We start from the raw sequence: 15156 nt of genomic DNA on the forward strand, positions 1-15156 counted from the left end.
TGAAGACACAGTGCCTTTTTCAGTCCCCGAGAAGTGGCCCCTTCCCGCCACACAGGTGAACGTGTGACAGTTCACACGGGGGGAGACCCAAGGTCTGCTCTCCTGTCAGGCTGAAGGTGACCCCTTGCCCTGAAGCACGGCACGTGATTAAAAGTGGCCGTCTGTGATGAATGACAAAATCATCATCTCCCCTGGGAAGGGCTGTGACAAAGGCAGGTGATGGTGACAGACCCTGAGCGGAGCTTCAGCGGGGCAGAGGGCAGGAGCGAAACTGCCCTGTGCACCGGGGGTGACCCTGCTCGCCCAAGGACACTGAAATGATTAAGTACCAGCGGCCAGCCCTTCGTCCCGAGGAGCAGTCCTCAAGAAGATGGGTGGCAGCAAGCCCCTTCCTGGATGACACTCGGGTCTATTATGGGAACAGGACCAAGATGATAAGGAAAACCTAGTGTCATCCAGAAACGCCACATCGGCTGCTGCCAGACTTCCCCCGGAGATGACCCCAGTGGTCGGATGGGGCTCCCCCAGCCCTGCATTCGGCAAATGAATGATTAGGAGAAAAACAAAGTTCCCAGAGAATTCATTGATTTCATCCGCCCCTGATCTTCCACTTCTTAGGGCATCATACTTCCTTGCATAACTTAGAGAAGACTGGTGAATTATAGTGTTTGCTTGTGATTCAGAGGTAGAAATTTTTCCAAATGTCTTAGCAAGAAAATGACATCTGAGGAGCCATTAGGAGTGACTCAGCCGGGTGTGGGCAGCTCATCAGATGAACTGAGTTCCACTTGCTTGTACTCTGCGTCGTCGTGCGTTCTCTTACTGTAAAAGCAAGTTCGGGGAGGATGAATAAGTGACTGCAAGAAGAAAGGCACTAACTAAAAACTAGTCGCTGTTTCTCACTGAGCCAGGCTGCCCAGGTCCACGGAGGAGTCTGAGACCTTCTCCCCGTCGGGTGGTTCATGCCGACGGCTCCCCATCCCTCCCCAGCTTCCAAGCCCAGGGTGGGAACAAGGTGCCATCTCTCTGGGTACATTGAGAATCAGCGTCCTGGGCTGTGGCATCTCTGACTTGCAGGAGGAAACACACACACACACACACACACACACACACACACTTCCCGTGAGTTGCCGTGATTCTGAGGGTGTATGGAGACGTTAACCTTCTCGGTTGTATCTCTCCCGGCTCCCATGGTGTGCAGCTCCGGATTCACAATGCTCAGTGGCAGAAAGACAGAGAAGCATAACATGTGAAATCAAACACGAATATATACTTTTTCCAGCCCCGTGTTTGTCCAAGAAATCTCCATTTTGTCTGTCTCAGAAATCCACTCGTTTATCCAACAAATATCGGCTGAGTCCTCTTTGGGGGCTCGAGGGACCTCGGCGAAGTAGGAAATCCCCTCCAGGAATGAGACACACCTGCCGAGTTCCCTCTCTCTGGCCGCTACCAAGTTCTCTGCCACCCATCTCTCTTGATACCTCTTTTAGCCCACCTCTGGGCAAGGGGATGGTTCCTCTCCATCTGGTAGAAGAGACTAAGGCTTGGAGACGGGCCCGACGGCTCAAGTCCCAGGATGACGCGGCAGAACCAGAGGTGGGTCGCAGGTCTGCGGATCTCTACATCTAGGGATGATTCCAGGTGTCAAGAGGCGGACCGGCCAGACAGCCTCCAGCTGGGCCTTCCTCCTCACCTCTGGCCCATAACTGGGTCCTGCCAGCCCTGCTGCCCAGACAGACGTGCCCGTGCTCGCCATCTCTCAGCAGAATCCCCAACCTATCACCGCCAGCTCTCCTGTCCACGACCGCAACGGCCTCTACCTGACCTTCCATCCGTCCTCCCAGAGCGAGCTCACAGAACACAAAAGGTCGCGCCCACTGCTCTCCAGGGAAACCAGCGGCCACCAGGGTAACACCGCCGCTCTTACCACAGCTGATATGTTGTTCAGATTGATGGGAAAAGCCCACGGTCGGAAGCGGGGTGGGGAACCAAAGGAGGCCGAGAGGGAGGGAGGGTCGGGGAGGGCTGGGTGAGAACCAGTGCACGACGAGGAGCCCTGCACCTCGAGGGCAGCGGCCTTCGGGCAGCGGGCAGCACGGTCTTCGATCCCAGAGCGCGCCAGCAGCTGAGAGGCGCGTTTACAGCCCGGGGACCTCGCCCTGCCGCCCTCTTCTCCGGCCACCTCTGTTGCCACTTGGTCGCACCCACCACGGGTGCTGTCCTTCCAAGGCCTTTGCACACACTCTCCCTTCTGCTTGAAAGGTCCAGCACTTTCCATGGCTACGTCCTCAGCAGTCAATCCCAACTCACTGGGTGGCTAAGAGGACGGCCCAGAGCAGACTCCCGAGGCCCTGTCTCTGCCAGGCCCGTTCGCTCTGTATCCAGCATGTTCTTCTTCGAGCCTCTTTCTGTTTCCACGTGGCCCCTTACCAGAATATTCGCCCTGGGCAGGCGGGGACTGACCTTCCTGTGCCCCCAGGGCTGGGTCAGTGGCGTGGCGCATCCTAGGTGCTCAGCAATGTTTGCCGACTGTCCTTTAGAGCGCCAGCAGACTGGACCGGGTGAAAGGCCCAGGCCGCTCTGCAAGGGCTCCTGGGCCAGCACCTGGGTGGGCTGGATATGACCTGCCCGGTGGGCGGTGGCTGGCGTGTTCTGAGGTGATACTCAGGGATGGACCCCCAGGAGCCGAGTTCCCTCCCAAGTGAGCCTGTGCGGCCAGCAGAGGGTGTGGTGGTGATGGCATTTGGGGACCACGAACTTGACCCACATTCGCTGCAGAGGGTCAGCGTGAGCGTCTGACCCAGTGGCCGCGTGGATGGAGACGAGCCTGCAGCTGGCGAGGGGACCACGGTGCCCCGCGAGCCAGACTTGCCTTCTGTCACCGCCAGCGTCTTTCATGACAGATGCGGTATCCAGGATGTGGCTCAACTCAGGAATGTGGAACCATAGGAAATGTCTGCAGCCTGCCGGGTGCGGGCAGGCAACACGGCACGAAGGAAAGAGAGGAGAGGACTTCGAGGCAATTCCACGGTAAACAAAAACTCACCTTTGTTCTTCTGCTGCAGGTTGGGGGACTGGGCCGGCCCTGGCCTACCTGTAAAGTGTCTGATTTCTTTACTGGGACGAGGGGACAAGTCAAAAATAAAAATAAGTTTTAGAAGCAAATAGGCTTTTGCGTCGTGGCCTTGGATCACATGTTCGCCAGGAGACCTTACGGGGCGTTAAAAAAGAAAAAAGGGACTAGACTCAAACCCACCCACCGTGAGCCTTGGGCTGAGTACCGGTCTCTCAACCTCTCTGGAGCCTGTCTTCCCACCTATAAAATAGGTGACAGCGTCTGATTCCCACCTCACAGGGTTGTGCCGAGGGTCAAATGAGAAAAGACTTTCCCAGGTGGGAGAGCCTTCTAGACTGTCATCTGTATCTGCCTGTAGACACAGCCCAGGGGGCGGGAGTTCAGGGATGACTCAGTTCCATGCGGGCTCCCGGTGGGGCTCCCAGGGAGAGGCCTTTGTCCTGGTTTCAAGGAAGGGTCTGAGTCTCAAGTATGCGTTAGATGTGCTCCACATGGGGACACACAGGGGAGGATGGCCTGAGGGGAGCCGACCTTGGGGTCCTGCCCAAGCCTCCTCTGTTCCAGGCAGATAAAACAGTCATGATCCGCAAAATGCCCTCACAAGCATGCAGAGCGGTGCAGGGACCACGCAACCTGCGCTCAGGTGCACCTGCTTCGGGGAGAGACAGGCGGCCAGTCCAGCAGGTTCTCCTCTCCCTCCATCCCAGCGGCCTTTGAATTTCACCTGTGCGCCTTCAGAGACCTCCTAGGGCCAAATGCCCTTGGCTAACAGAGGCGGTCAGGGCCGTGGCCCCCTCCCTCAACAGAACACAGCTCTAAGGGACCCAGTGCGGTTTCAGTGACCCCTAAGGTGATGCGGCTAGCTCACCCCTCAGAGCCGTGGGCCAGGTGGACGTGCATCGGCGGACCACAGCCAAGTTCAGAGGGGAAGGAAGGGTCCAGGGGCTTGGCTCCGCGTGTTGGACCCGTCACAGGTGCTGAAGAAGCAGAGTGGGTCACAGGAGAACTCAGTTACTTCTTCTTGCCTTGAAAGTTGTGGTTTCAAATGGCTGGCCTCCCTCCCCCTCCTCCTGCCCGATTTTCCTGTCACTCTCTGAGTTTGAGTTGCTTCTAGGGTAGGAAAACCCTGGTGTATCACCACCTGTCAACGCTGGATGTCCTATTCGTTTCCAGCCTGAAAATGTCACCGTCCCTCCCTTTAACCTGCATTCTCCAGGGCTGAATGCTCCCTGACCCCCAAGCCCCACTCTGACCCTTACTGCAGGCCCTGGCCTACGGAAGCTGAGTCATCTGGCAGGCCCAGCTCTGCAATCTGAGGCTCAAAACGAAAACAGGGCGCCTTGGGCAACCCGGCATCACACCAAGTGCTCCGGGCCCTGTTGACGGCAGGGGTCACAAGCCCACGACGCCGGCCCTGCCTGTTATAGCACTGACGCGCGTGGACCTCCTTGGAGAATCCCAGGGCGCCTTCAGAACATCCATGTCTCCCAAGACGGCAGGTACCGCAGAGCTTGTAACCCGGTGCATCATTTTCACCCAACATCAGGGATGCAGCCCCAGACCTCACAGCAGTCATCAGAGGCTGGGCCTAGGGACCGTCTGTGTCCCATGTTATAAAACTTGGGGTTGGACTTTGCACCTCTTGGGCCCTGACCGCTTATGGGGACTTGGGGGTCCCCAAAATACTTGTCACCCTGCAATATTGGGACCATTCTGGTCATTCTTCAGCAACTAGGAGGTTTTAGCTTGTTCTTTGGACGAGACCAAACACCCACCTCTTAGGAAGACCCCACCTGGATGACGGATGTCACGGGGGTCACGGGGACGACCATGCCGGCTTGTTTCCTCACGTGGATGAAGGACAGATTGGCTGGCTCACCTTGGCCATGGAGGAAGGAGGGGTAGGAAGGGGAAGTCCCGGCTGGAAGCTCCCTTCCCACACCTGCTACACCCGAGGGAAGGGAAAGGCTTTGGCGCCAGGGCCAGGACACCTGTTCGGGCAAATCAGCCTCTGCAGATGTGGTTTCTGTGCCCCATCCCCACTGCTCAAACCTGGATGTTTTCTCACGGGATCGGCGTGGAGGGTGGGCAGCCCCATCTCACCTCCTAACCAGGAACTGACTCACACTAAGGGTTCAGAGGAGCCCACTTTCCAGGAAGATAAAAGACACCTCAACACATAGACCTCAACTGGTAGAGGCCGTGTCTATACGTTGCCTCAGCGATAGCGTCTCAGGAGCAGGGACTAAGCCCTGCTGGGATTCCGTGGGTGCCCCAGGGCTTCCAAGGGTGGTCACAGAAATGGCTGGAAGTCCATGGGGCAGACACCGTGGTTTCTGATTGCGGGTTTGGTGCCGGCAGAGGGAAAGAGGGGGTGGGCGTGTGGGGATGCCCATGTAGTCCAGGGAAGAGCAGGGTCCCCGCATCTGAGGACCCTATAGCCAAGGCTGGGGGCCCTAGAGCAAAAAGCCTGGACCCTCTTCTCCCAGGACCAGGGAGGCCATTCTGTGGTCAGCTCAGGTGACCGCCACTCAGGAGGAGCAGGGGGAGGGGAAATTCTTGAGTTACGAAACCAAGGCCCCCAGGGTCCCACTTCTGCTTTTGTTTCTCTGTTTGAAGATGAAACGCTTTGTTAGCAGAAACCTCAACCAGCAGCTTTGGAAGTTGGAATGTAGAATTAATGATTCAGGCCCAAGTGAAACTTTCTTCGAGGGGCATTTTCTGGAAGGATCCTGTCTTCCTTCACTATGTAGGGAAAATGTCTCTCCAAAAAGGGCCTGGGCCTTCGGGAAGTGGCCTTCAGAAAGCTAGACCAGGGCACAGTCCTGCGGGGAGACCCCCTGCCCATCCCCGGAGGCCGGGGCCCACGTGGGATGCGGGGAGAGGGGCACCTCTCCGGGGCCAAGGGTCCCAAGAATCCAAGGCTGGGGATGCCCGAGAGTGAATGGGGTCTGACGGATGGGAGGCTCGTGGCTGGTGGCCGGGTAGGGTCTTGGGTCAGCTGAGGCCTGGCGCGTGACCCGAGTCCTGGCGGCGGGCCGTGCGGGGCGGGGCCGGGTCACCGGGGGCAGCCGCGCGCCCCGCCCCGGGGGAGTGTCCCGCCCGCGCGCAGCCACCTTAAGGGCCGGCCGGGGCGGCCGGGGCGGCCGGGGCGGAGGCTGGTGGAGGAGCTATCGGCGCGGGATCCGAGTTAGGACCCGAGTCGGGATTCGAGTAGGGGTCCGATCGCAGCCGGCGAGGGAGCCATGGCGTCGTCCGGGCCGGCGCAGCTGGTGCTGCTGCTGCTCGTGCTGCCGGCGAGCGCGGCGCGGGCCGGCCTCCACTTCCGCCCGGGCCGCGGCTGCTACCGGCCCCTGCGGGGGGACCAGCTCACCCAGCTGGGGCGCAGGTCGGGGCGGCTGGGGGAGGGGGCTGCCCATCTCCCGGGGCTTTGCGCCCTCTCCCGCCTGGGGGACCCTGCCGCCTCCTTGGGGTGCCAGGAACCAGGACGCCCAGCCTCCCTTGACCTCTGAGGGTCAGGGCCAGCCCCGTTGCTTTGGGGGCGCGCTCTTTCCCATTTGCGGGGTTGGACGAGGCGCACCGGTGCAGGAGGCAGGCCAGCCTCGCCGCCCTGGCATTTGGAGCATGGCTGGCGGAGCGGTCTGGTTCCTGCACTGCGGGGGGCGCGTGTGTGCCCTGCCCACTTCAGGTTCTGAGCGGGCTGGGGCGTCTCCTGGCTGAGACGGCCCGCTCCCTCTCGCTCGCAGTTTGGGGAGGGGAGAGGGCGCTGGGGAAGGTGCCTGCGCGCCCGACCCCCGGGGCCCCAGTGCTGATTCCAGTGGTGGTGGTCTGTTCCCAGGACATACCCCCGGCCTCACGAGTACCTGTCCCTATCGGATCTGCCCAAGAGCTGGGACTGGCGCAACGTGAATGGGGTCAACTACGCCAGTGTCACCAGGAACCAGCACATCCCCCAGTACTGTGGCTCCTGCTGGGCCCACGGCAGCACCAGTGCCATGGCGGGTAGGTCGGGGACTGCGGCCCTTCTTCACTGTGGGCCAGGAGGGCCCGTCCGGCTGCCTTCGTTGTCAGTACCGGCAGCTGCAGCCCAGGGTCCCGGGGGCCTGCAGTTCTGTGCCAGGACTCAGCCTGGCATGGGGCGGTGTCTGCGTCAGGCCTAGGGGAGCGGACCCGGGGCCTGTGGATGCCCGGCAGTCACAGGACTGGAGACCTGTGACAAACGGCTCCCAGGAGCCTTATCTGTCCCGAAGCTTGTGACCTGGGCTCTTGGGGATCAAACCACAAACTCACCGAACCCCCTGCTGGTGTTTGGGTATGCGGAAGTGAAGCTGCTTTTCAGCGTAGTTAATATTTGAAATGAATGCCTGCCCTGGGTTTGGAACATGGAGCAAGGCTGGCCGTTTTCTCATCTGGGCCTTAGCTGCCTGGCTGCAGCGAGGGCGGGAAACCTCGAGGCCGGGGTTGGGGGGCGGGGGGGATCCGAAGTCAGCGCCGCTCTAGAAGGCTGCTGGGCCTGCCTTGGTAGGGGAGGGAGGGGGACTTCACACCAGCCTGGGCCTTCATTCATCTCGGAGTTCCGGGAGCCTGCAATCACGCCGGAATCTTTCGAACTCCTGCCCTGTGGCATTGTGTTAAGCCAATGTGTGGCTACCGCCCTTGGCCTAGCTCAATGTCTCATCCCATTTAAGCCTCCTGGCTGCCCTGTGATTGCTCCCACTTTGCAGATGAGGAAACAGGCTCTGGCAGGGAGGTCAGGAGACTAGGCCTTTGTGGGAGTGACAGCTGGAAGCAGAGCCCGGAAGCTGGGCTGTCTTTAGGATGAGGAGTAGGGGTGGCGTCTGGACCCCAGGGCCAGCCGGCTGTACTGGGGGCATCTGGCAGGGTCTCATGGTGGCCCTGCCCCGTCTCTCCTGGGGGCTGGGCTGTACTTCCGACCCTTCAGGAAGGAGGAGGGTGGGGGCGGGTAGGCTGAGCTCCTTTTTATTTTATTTTATTAAAAAACTTTGTTTTGGCTGCACCCCGCGGCTTGCAGGATCTTAGTTCCCCAACCAGGGGTTGAACCCCGGCCCACAGCAGTGAACACGCCGAGTCCTAACCACTGGGCCACCAGGGAACTCCCTGAGCCCCATTTTAAGGTGTAGGAGCTCTTCTGGGCAGCTGGGGAGGCCCCTGACCGGGATGGAGATGGACAGGGCCCCTGGAGAATGCGGAGCGAGGCTTAACCACTGGAGCCGCTGGGAGACTTCAGGGCCCCGCAGGCCAGGCGGGCAGGCAGGCAGGCAGGCAGGCAGGCAGGCAGGCAGGGTGTGGGCGGGCCTCGAGCGAGAGGCTCTGGGCAAAGGCCTGGCAGGAATGGCGCACTCCCTGGCCTGGAGGAACTGAGTGGGCCTTTGTGGCAGGGGCCTAAGGGTGGGTGGGGGAAGCTGAGAAGGTCACCAGGGGCCCTACCCCCAGGGGAGGGGCCAGGCAGAAGCCCGAGGGATCTTAGGGTGGGAGTCACATGCCAAGATTTGCATCTGTAGAGGAGTGCGGGGGCCTGGAGGGGATGGCCTGTCCCTGTTCAGCGGTCAGCCCTCCACTTGCTGGAGTGGAGTCTCCTGGGCAGATGACTGCTTCTCCCCTCTTGCTCTCCAACCCCTAACGGCCTCCCTAGCAGCAGGCATCCTCTTCCTCTTTCGCTGAGAAAACAGAAGCCCCCAGAAGGGGACTTCCACGGTGCCCGGCCCAGCCGCCACCTACTGCAGCTGGTCATAGCCCGCCTTCCCTCCTGTCCCCGGCCGTCCAGCGTCTGAGCCCCTGGACAAGGCCATCCCTGCCGATGCTCAGACCTGGCCATCTCTGAACCCCACCCCGTCTCCAGCCGCCACCCCACTTCTGGGCTCCTGGAGGGGCCTGCAGTCCGCACCTTCTCCCTGCCAACCCGACCCCCTCCCGTCGCCTGCCAGCTCCTCGCCGAGGTCACCGGCACGGGGGCCGCCCGGGGCAGGTCTGGTGGTTGCCCCTGGGCCTCACCCTGCCCGGTTGTGCTCGATCAGACCCTCCCCGAAATGTTTTCCTCGCCTTTAGCCACAGGCCCCCCCACCCCCGTCTCTGCCTCACCGGCCCCTCCTTCACCCGCCCGCTTCACTTCTGGACACTGGGCTCCCCGGGACCCTGCACCTGGACTCGGCCGTCACGCCCGCCCGCGGGACACCTCAGACCTCACGTGCTCCTCTTTTCTGCCACCACCCTCACCCCCAAACCGGTTCTTCCCCGGCCTCCCTGATCGCTCCGGGAGAAAGCCACCCCTGCCTCACTCAGGCCCAGGCCCAGAGGCGGCCGGCCTCCTGCTTTTCACCCGCAGAACATCGGGCCGCAGGGCTGGACCCTACCTTCCAAGCACCGCGGCGGAGCTGCCCGCCCGCCCGGTCCGCCTGCTGCTCCCCTGGTGGAGCAGCTCAGACCCAGGCCGGGTCCCTTTTCTGTTCCGCTTGAAACCCTCCAAGGTTTCAGGCAGACAGAACAAAACCCTGGCTTGCCCGCAGAGCCTGTGTAAGCTGGCTCCCCGTTCCGTGTTGGACGCCAGTCTGGACGCCAAGAGCTGAAGAACGGGGCGGGTCCCCTCAGGTGGGAGGGGTTATTGGGTGAAGCGGTGTCAGCTGCAGGGTCAGCAAGGCCGGGGAGGAGGCTTGAGCGCCCAGGGCGGGCGCGGCGGGAGGCTGCTGAGGAGCTTGGGGAGACCAGCTTGGCTGGAGGGCGGGGCTCACCCGCACAGGGGGGTCCGCAGAGGGCTGTCCGCGGAAGAGCACTGGGCGGTGCGTCCAGGGGCGCTGGGGGAAGGGCCGGGGCACGTGCTGGTGACCGGCCGTGGGTTCCACAAGCCCGGGGCTGGTCACAGGGCTGGATGTACAGCCCTGTGGGCCCAAGGGCCTAGGAGGTGACCCCAGGGGTGTAGGGGACCCGGGGCTGCAGGAGGGAAGGAAGGGGGCGCCTGGAGGGGCTGCTGGTGGGTGGAGGGCCCGGCCGCTGGCTCGCCGTCATCAGGGACGGAACAGGCGCAGCTGCGGTGAGTTCTGAGCTGGAGGTGGGAACTCGGGATGCGGCCACGAGGTGGGCGGCTGCGGAACGGTTGAAAACAAGATGGCGGGCCCTTGGTGGGGTTGGCTGCGGGGCCCCGCAGGATGCTGCCTGTGCAGGGAAACGGGGGCAAGGAGCGGGGGGCCGTGGCTGCCCTCAGCCGTCCCCAGCCGCCCCGTGGGGTGTGTGGGCCCAGGCGCGTGGGGAATGAGAGTGGGGTCGCCGACCGGCCCCTAGTCTGGCTCCCCAGTGCCCTCGGGGATCTACCAGCCTTCAGGCAGGACACGCCCGGCCCTGCCCAGATGGCACTTGTAGTGGGGGGAGGGTGGGCATCGGTGCCAGGAAGGGCCCGGGAGGCCTCTCTGGAGAGCAGGGACCCCAGGGAGGAGGGGAGGGCCCTCCAGAGAGGGATGCGTGGCCCCCGGAGCGGCAGGCAGTGGGGTGGGTGCTGACCAGCATGGGTGCTGCCCCCGCAGACCGGATCAACATCAAGAGAAAGGGAGCGTGGCCCTCCATCCTGCTGTCCGTGCAGCACGTGATCGACTGCGGCAACGCCGGCTCCTGCGAGGGGGGCAACGACCTGCCGGTGTGGGAGTACGCCCACTGGCACGGCATCCCCGACGAGACCTGTAACAACTACCAGGCCAAGGACCAAGGTAGGGCCTGCTCATCCCCCGGACGCACGCACACACACACACACACACTCACACTCACACTCTGCCCTCTTCCCAGCGCACGTGTGGCCCGGAACCCAGGCCGGCACACTTCTCAGGGCCTGTGGCCGGGGCCCTGGGGGAGGGCGGGACGGAGCTGGGAGCGCCCTGCCGCCGTGTGTCTCCTGGGGTGGGGGGACGGGAAAGGTGGGGCCTGGCATCCTTGGTGGGAAGACCAACAAAAAAGGACCTGGGATGGGGGTCTCCAGCCTGCGTGCCCTGCGGCCAGGCCGGGCCCTGGTGTTTGGGCTTTGATGTGTTGGCATCTTGGTGGTTTCATGGCCCTTTGTAAGGGGAACGCTCATCAAGGGAAGAGTGTTTTTCAGGAGCCGGGTATGGCGAGCAGGCAGGAAGCAGGCGGGCCCGGCCTGGTTTGAGACCCTGGTCCCGGCTGCCTGCATCTGGGTGGATTTGGAGCCAAGGGCGCTGCACGGACCAGCGGATGCAAGCTGGCCTGGGGCCCTGGAGGCGGCACGGGCCTTTCAGGCTGCTGCTCCCCTTGTAAACCCAAGGAAAGAAAAGTCCAAACCCTAACCCCACAGTGGGCATTTTAAGTCACCTGTCTGAGCTGCCTCGTAACCAGAGCAGAGAGCTGAGACCAACTCAAAAGGCCTTTTGAGACAGGAGCGGGGAGGACGGCGGTGTCGGGGGGGAGCCTGGGGGGCTTTTCTGCCCCCCCTTCCATCTGTAAAATGTGTGCTCAGGCCCCTGTACCTTCGGAAGGCGCCATCCCACGCCCACAGGCTGCCCCCGCCTTGCCTCCCAGGCCGTATTGCCCAGCCAGGAAGCATCTTCCCAAACTGGTCCAGTGAGTTGTTGAAGTGATAAATGCAGCAGGGGTCAGAGAACCAAGGAGAGGTGTCCAGGATGAAGGGGAGAAGGGAGGGCCCCCGAGGGCTCAGAATCGGGGGCCAGGCGGTCCTTGTAGCCCTGATCCGCCCAGAACTGGTCTTGTCTGTCCTCGGCCAGGCCCCTCCTCCCACCTAGTACAACAGGGCCAGATGGAACTCATGGGCACCTGATTGTTTGCAATAAGTAGTCCTGGCTTTTTTTTTTGGCTGTGTTGGGTCTTCGTTGCTGCGCGCGGGCTTTCTCTAGTTGCAGCGAGCGGGGGCTGCTCTTCGTTGCGGTGCGCAGGCTTCTCATTGCGGTGGCTTCTCTTGTTACGGAGCACAGGCTCTAGGCGCGCGGGCTTCAGTCGTTGTGACACGCAGTCTCAGTAGTTGTGGCTCGTGGGCTCTAGAGCACAGGCTCAGTAGTTGTGGCGCACGGCCTTAGTTGCTCCATGGCATGCGGGATCTTCCCCGACCAGGGACCGAACCCGTGTCCCCTGCATTGGCAGGCGGATTTTAACCGCTGCGCCACCAGGCAAGTTCCAGTAGTCCTGTCTTTGTATTAGCAAATGTGGCCACAGATCCACCTTTTTTCAGGTTGTCCTGGGCATTTGGTGTCCAAGGGACAAATTAAACCAACAGTTTAATCCTCAAGGAGTTTAATGTCTTGGGAGAGGAGTCTGGATAGATACAAAACTATAACAGAAATAGGTAACGTGAAAGCAGTAGAAAGTGGTGCCACGGGCCGAGGCAGGATGGACGAGGTGAGAAGTAATACTGTCTGGGGCCCAGGAAGGATGCAGGAGACGGCGTGGAGTCTTCCAGATCTAATAGCTGCACTGTTTTTTGAGGCCTAATTATTGATACCTCCTCAGACCGAAATAATAAGAAAATGCTTATTTTTTCCCCAAATGTGTCGGCCTATTCACTAGCCAACAATACAGTCTTATTAGAAGTGAATAATCTAATTACACTCTATTCTTAGCTGTAGGGTATTGTGCAAAGGCCTTTCTCCTGACTTTAAAGGAAAAGTGGACCTTTTGAGCACCTACTATGTGCTAATTAACGTTTCTATCCACTGAGGCCTGGGGGAAGGCTTTTTATAACTCCTGCCCTGAAGGAAGAGGGTAATTAAACACCCGAGGGCAAGAAGATTTCCATTATTAGCTGACGGATGGAGCGTTCAGTTAGAAAAGTGGAGATTGGGTCTGGGTGTACTACTTTGTTCAGGGGTTAACGAGGAAATGGCTTCACGCTGACTTTCCGTGCTGTCCCCAGAGTGTGACAAGTTTAACCAGTGTGGAACGTGCACTGAATTCAGCGAGTGCCATGTCATCAAGAACTACACCCTCTGGAAAGTTGGCGACTACGGCTCCCTCTCCGGGAGGGAGAAGATGATGGCAGAAATCTATGCGAAGGGCCCCATCAGGTGAGGAGCTTTGAGACCCCTGCCTGCAGGGGGCGTGCACGCTTCCAGTAAAAGGGACCCGGGTGATCTTCACCCCTTTCCTTCTGGCCAACTTTACCCACAAGGCTGGAGACACAGCTGCCACGTGAGTTTTCTCAAAAGTAAAGCTCAGTAGCCCATGTGCCCCTCGTAGGATTATTGTGAGGGAAGGACGCATCCATGGACAGCTCCCAGAGTGTAGCCAGTGCTCTGGGGCGGCTGGGGCGGCTTCGGTAGGGAGGACGCCAAGTGAGTAACAACAGAAGTTTGGGCAGAATCATCAGGTGTGCGTTATCTGAGCTGGATCCACGCGGCTCTTCCTAACGATGGTCAACTACGGCCACTGAAAGCGCTCATTCTTTCCCTGCTTGCTCTCAGCTGCGGTATAATGGCAACGGATAAGATGTCTAACTACACCGGTGGCATCTACGCTGAATACCACAACAGGGCCTACATAAACCACATAGTCTCCGTGGCCGGCTGGGGTGTCAGCCATGGGACGGAGTACTGGATCGTCCGGAATTCGTGGGGCGAACCATGGGTAAGACATTTCCACTGCGACTCCTCTCACTTGGATGGTTCTGGGGGTTTTGTAGCTGAGAACTGCGGCCCTGAGCAGAGGGGCTTCAGGCTCCAGACACGTGGGGTGAGGGCCTTCTGCGCTGCACGGGGGCTGTCCCCGTCCTGTGCGTCGCAGCACGTTTAGCAGCATCCCGGCCCCTACCCAGTAGATGCCGGATGCTCCTGCCCGCTCCCCAGCTGTGACAACCAAAATACGTCTGCAGACGCTGACAGATGTCTCCCGAGGGGGACGGGGGCTGAGAAGTGCTGCTTTAGAAGTTGCCGTTTAGCTAGCTTCTATCCTTCTACAACCATCTCATTCTTTTTCTTGCCATACTTTCGGCTCTCCTAAGTAATACTGTGGAGTTTCTTCAAAAATACTTTTTGAGTTGAGTCAAAAACCCAGGGGAATTAAATTAACTGCCAGAATTTTCATTTCTAAGACCTAGTATTAACCATTAACAGCCGAAGACACAAATTCATTGTTACGAAATCAGGGAAGGTGATTTATGTCGAAGTGATGAAATGTCAATGTTTTTTATTAAACGACTATAGATGGGGATATTAATAGGTAGTCGAGTCATCTGGTCTAGAGAGTCGATCAACATTTTAGTTACATTAATTAGCTCTCGGCATAAGGGCCATGTACCCCTCGTGTTGAATATTAACCAAGTTAGATATTTCACGAAAGCTGTTTCCGAACAGGGGTCCCAGGAAAGGGGAGGGGCAGCCGAGCGGGTGGCTGGGACGCTGCAGGCCCCCCCGAGCCTGAGGCTGAGTGAGGAGGGGAGGGAGTCAGTCTGCGCAGAGCGCAGACGGGATCTGAGCTGACGCACGGTCCCACTCCTCACAGGGTGAGCGAGGCTGGATGCGCATAGTGACCAGCGCCTACCAAGGTGGCAAGGGTGCCGACTACAACCTTGCCATCGAGGAGAACTGCACATTTGGGGACCCCATCGTTTAAGGCAGACGTCTCCAGAGGAGCGGCTCTTGAAGAAATGATCGCATGAGCCGTAACCAGAGGGGATCCCACCTTCACGGGCACTGGGGTGGTACTGCCGTGGTTTGAAGGAACTGGGGGTTGGCGGTCACATACGTGACGGCCGGTGACTGCCCTGGGCGCCGAGGAGGGACGGCCGCCGCGATGCCGCACGGGCTGAAAGCGTTCCTGGGGCGGGGGAGTCGCGGAGGAGACGACCCAGCGCCCGCACAGGACGGCTTCCTGCCGGGAGGACAGCAGCGCACCATCTGCCTGGAGAAGCGTGATCCATCAGGTGGTGAATGATGTGACCTCCGTTTTCTTCAATAAATGATTTGACGACTGTGGTCTGTGATGTATTTAAGAGGTGGACCATTTCAGACTTGTCATCACCAGTTCCTCTGTCACCCTGAAATCAACGGTAGGGCCGCAGGGGGATGGCGATCTCAAGTGGCCAAAGGGATGAATAAAATGCACACTTCACACCAGAA

General features: G+C 60.0%; 1 protein-coding gene across 1 annotated transcript; it reads left to right on the plus strand.

Moving 5' to 3' along the window:
- Nucleotides 1–6183: 6183 nt before the first annotated feature.
- Nucleotides 6184–15156, plus strand: CTSZ (cathepsin Z). Its single transcript, XM_081256540.1, has 6 exons — nucleotides 6184–6464; nucleotides 6915–7078; nucleotides 10609–10788; nucleotides 12957–13107; nucleotides 13504–13666; nucleotides 14540–15156. Exons 1-6 carry the CDS (start codon nucleotides 6322–6324, stop codon nucleotides 14648–14650), a joined length of 912 nt encoding a protein of 303 aa, XP_081112666.1. The 5' UTR covers nucleotides 6184–6321; the 3' UTR covers nucleotides 14651–15156.

The sequence above is a fragment of the Mesoplodon bidens genome (assembly GCF_964165515.1).
Source record: "Mesoplodon bidens genome assembly, chromosome: 15".
In the NCBI taxonomy this organism is placed as follows: domain Eukaryota; kingdom Metazoa; phylum Chordata; class Mammalia; order Artiodactyla; family Ziphiidae; genus Mesoplodon; species Mesoplodon bidens.

Bases quoted from the DNA above. Each gene is read 5' to 3' on its own strand.
- CTSZ (XM_081256540.1), top strand. From the start codon at position 6,322: ATGGCGTCGTCCGGGCCGGCGCAGCTGGTGCTGCTGCTGCTCGTGCTG. The intron at 6,465-6,914 runs GTCGGGGCGGCT...GTCTGTTCCCAG, and splicing joins CTCACCCAGCTGGGGCGCAG to GACATACCCCCGGCCTCACG. The intron at 13,108-13,503 runs GTGAGGAGCTTT...GCTTGCTCTCAG, and splicing joins TATGCGAAGGGCCCCATCAG to CTGCGGTATAATGGCAACGG.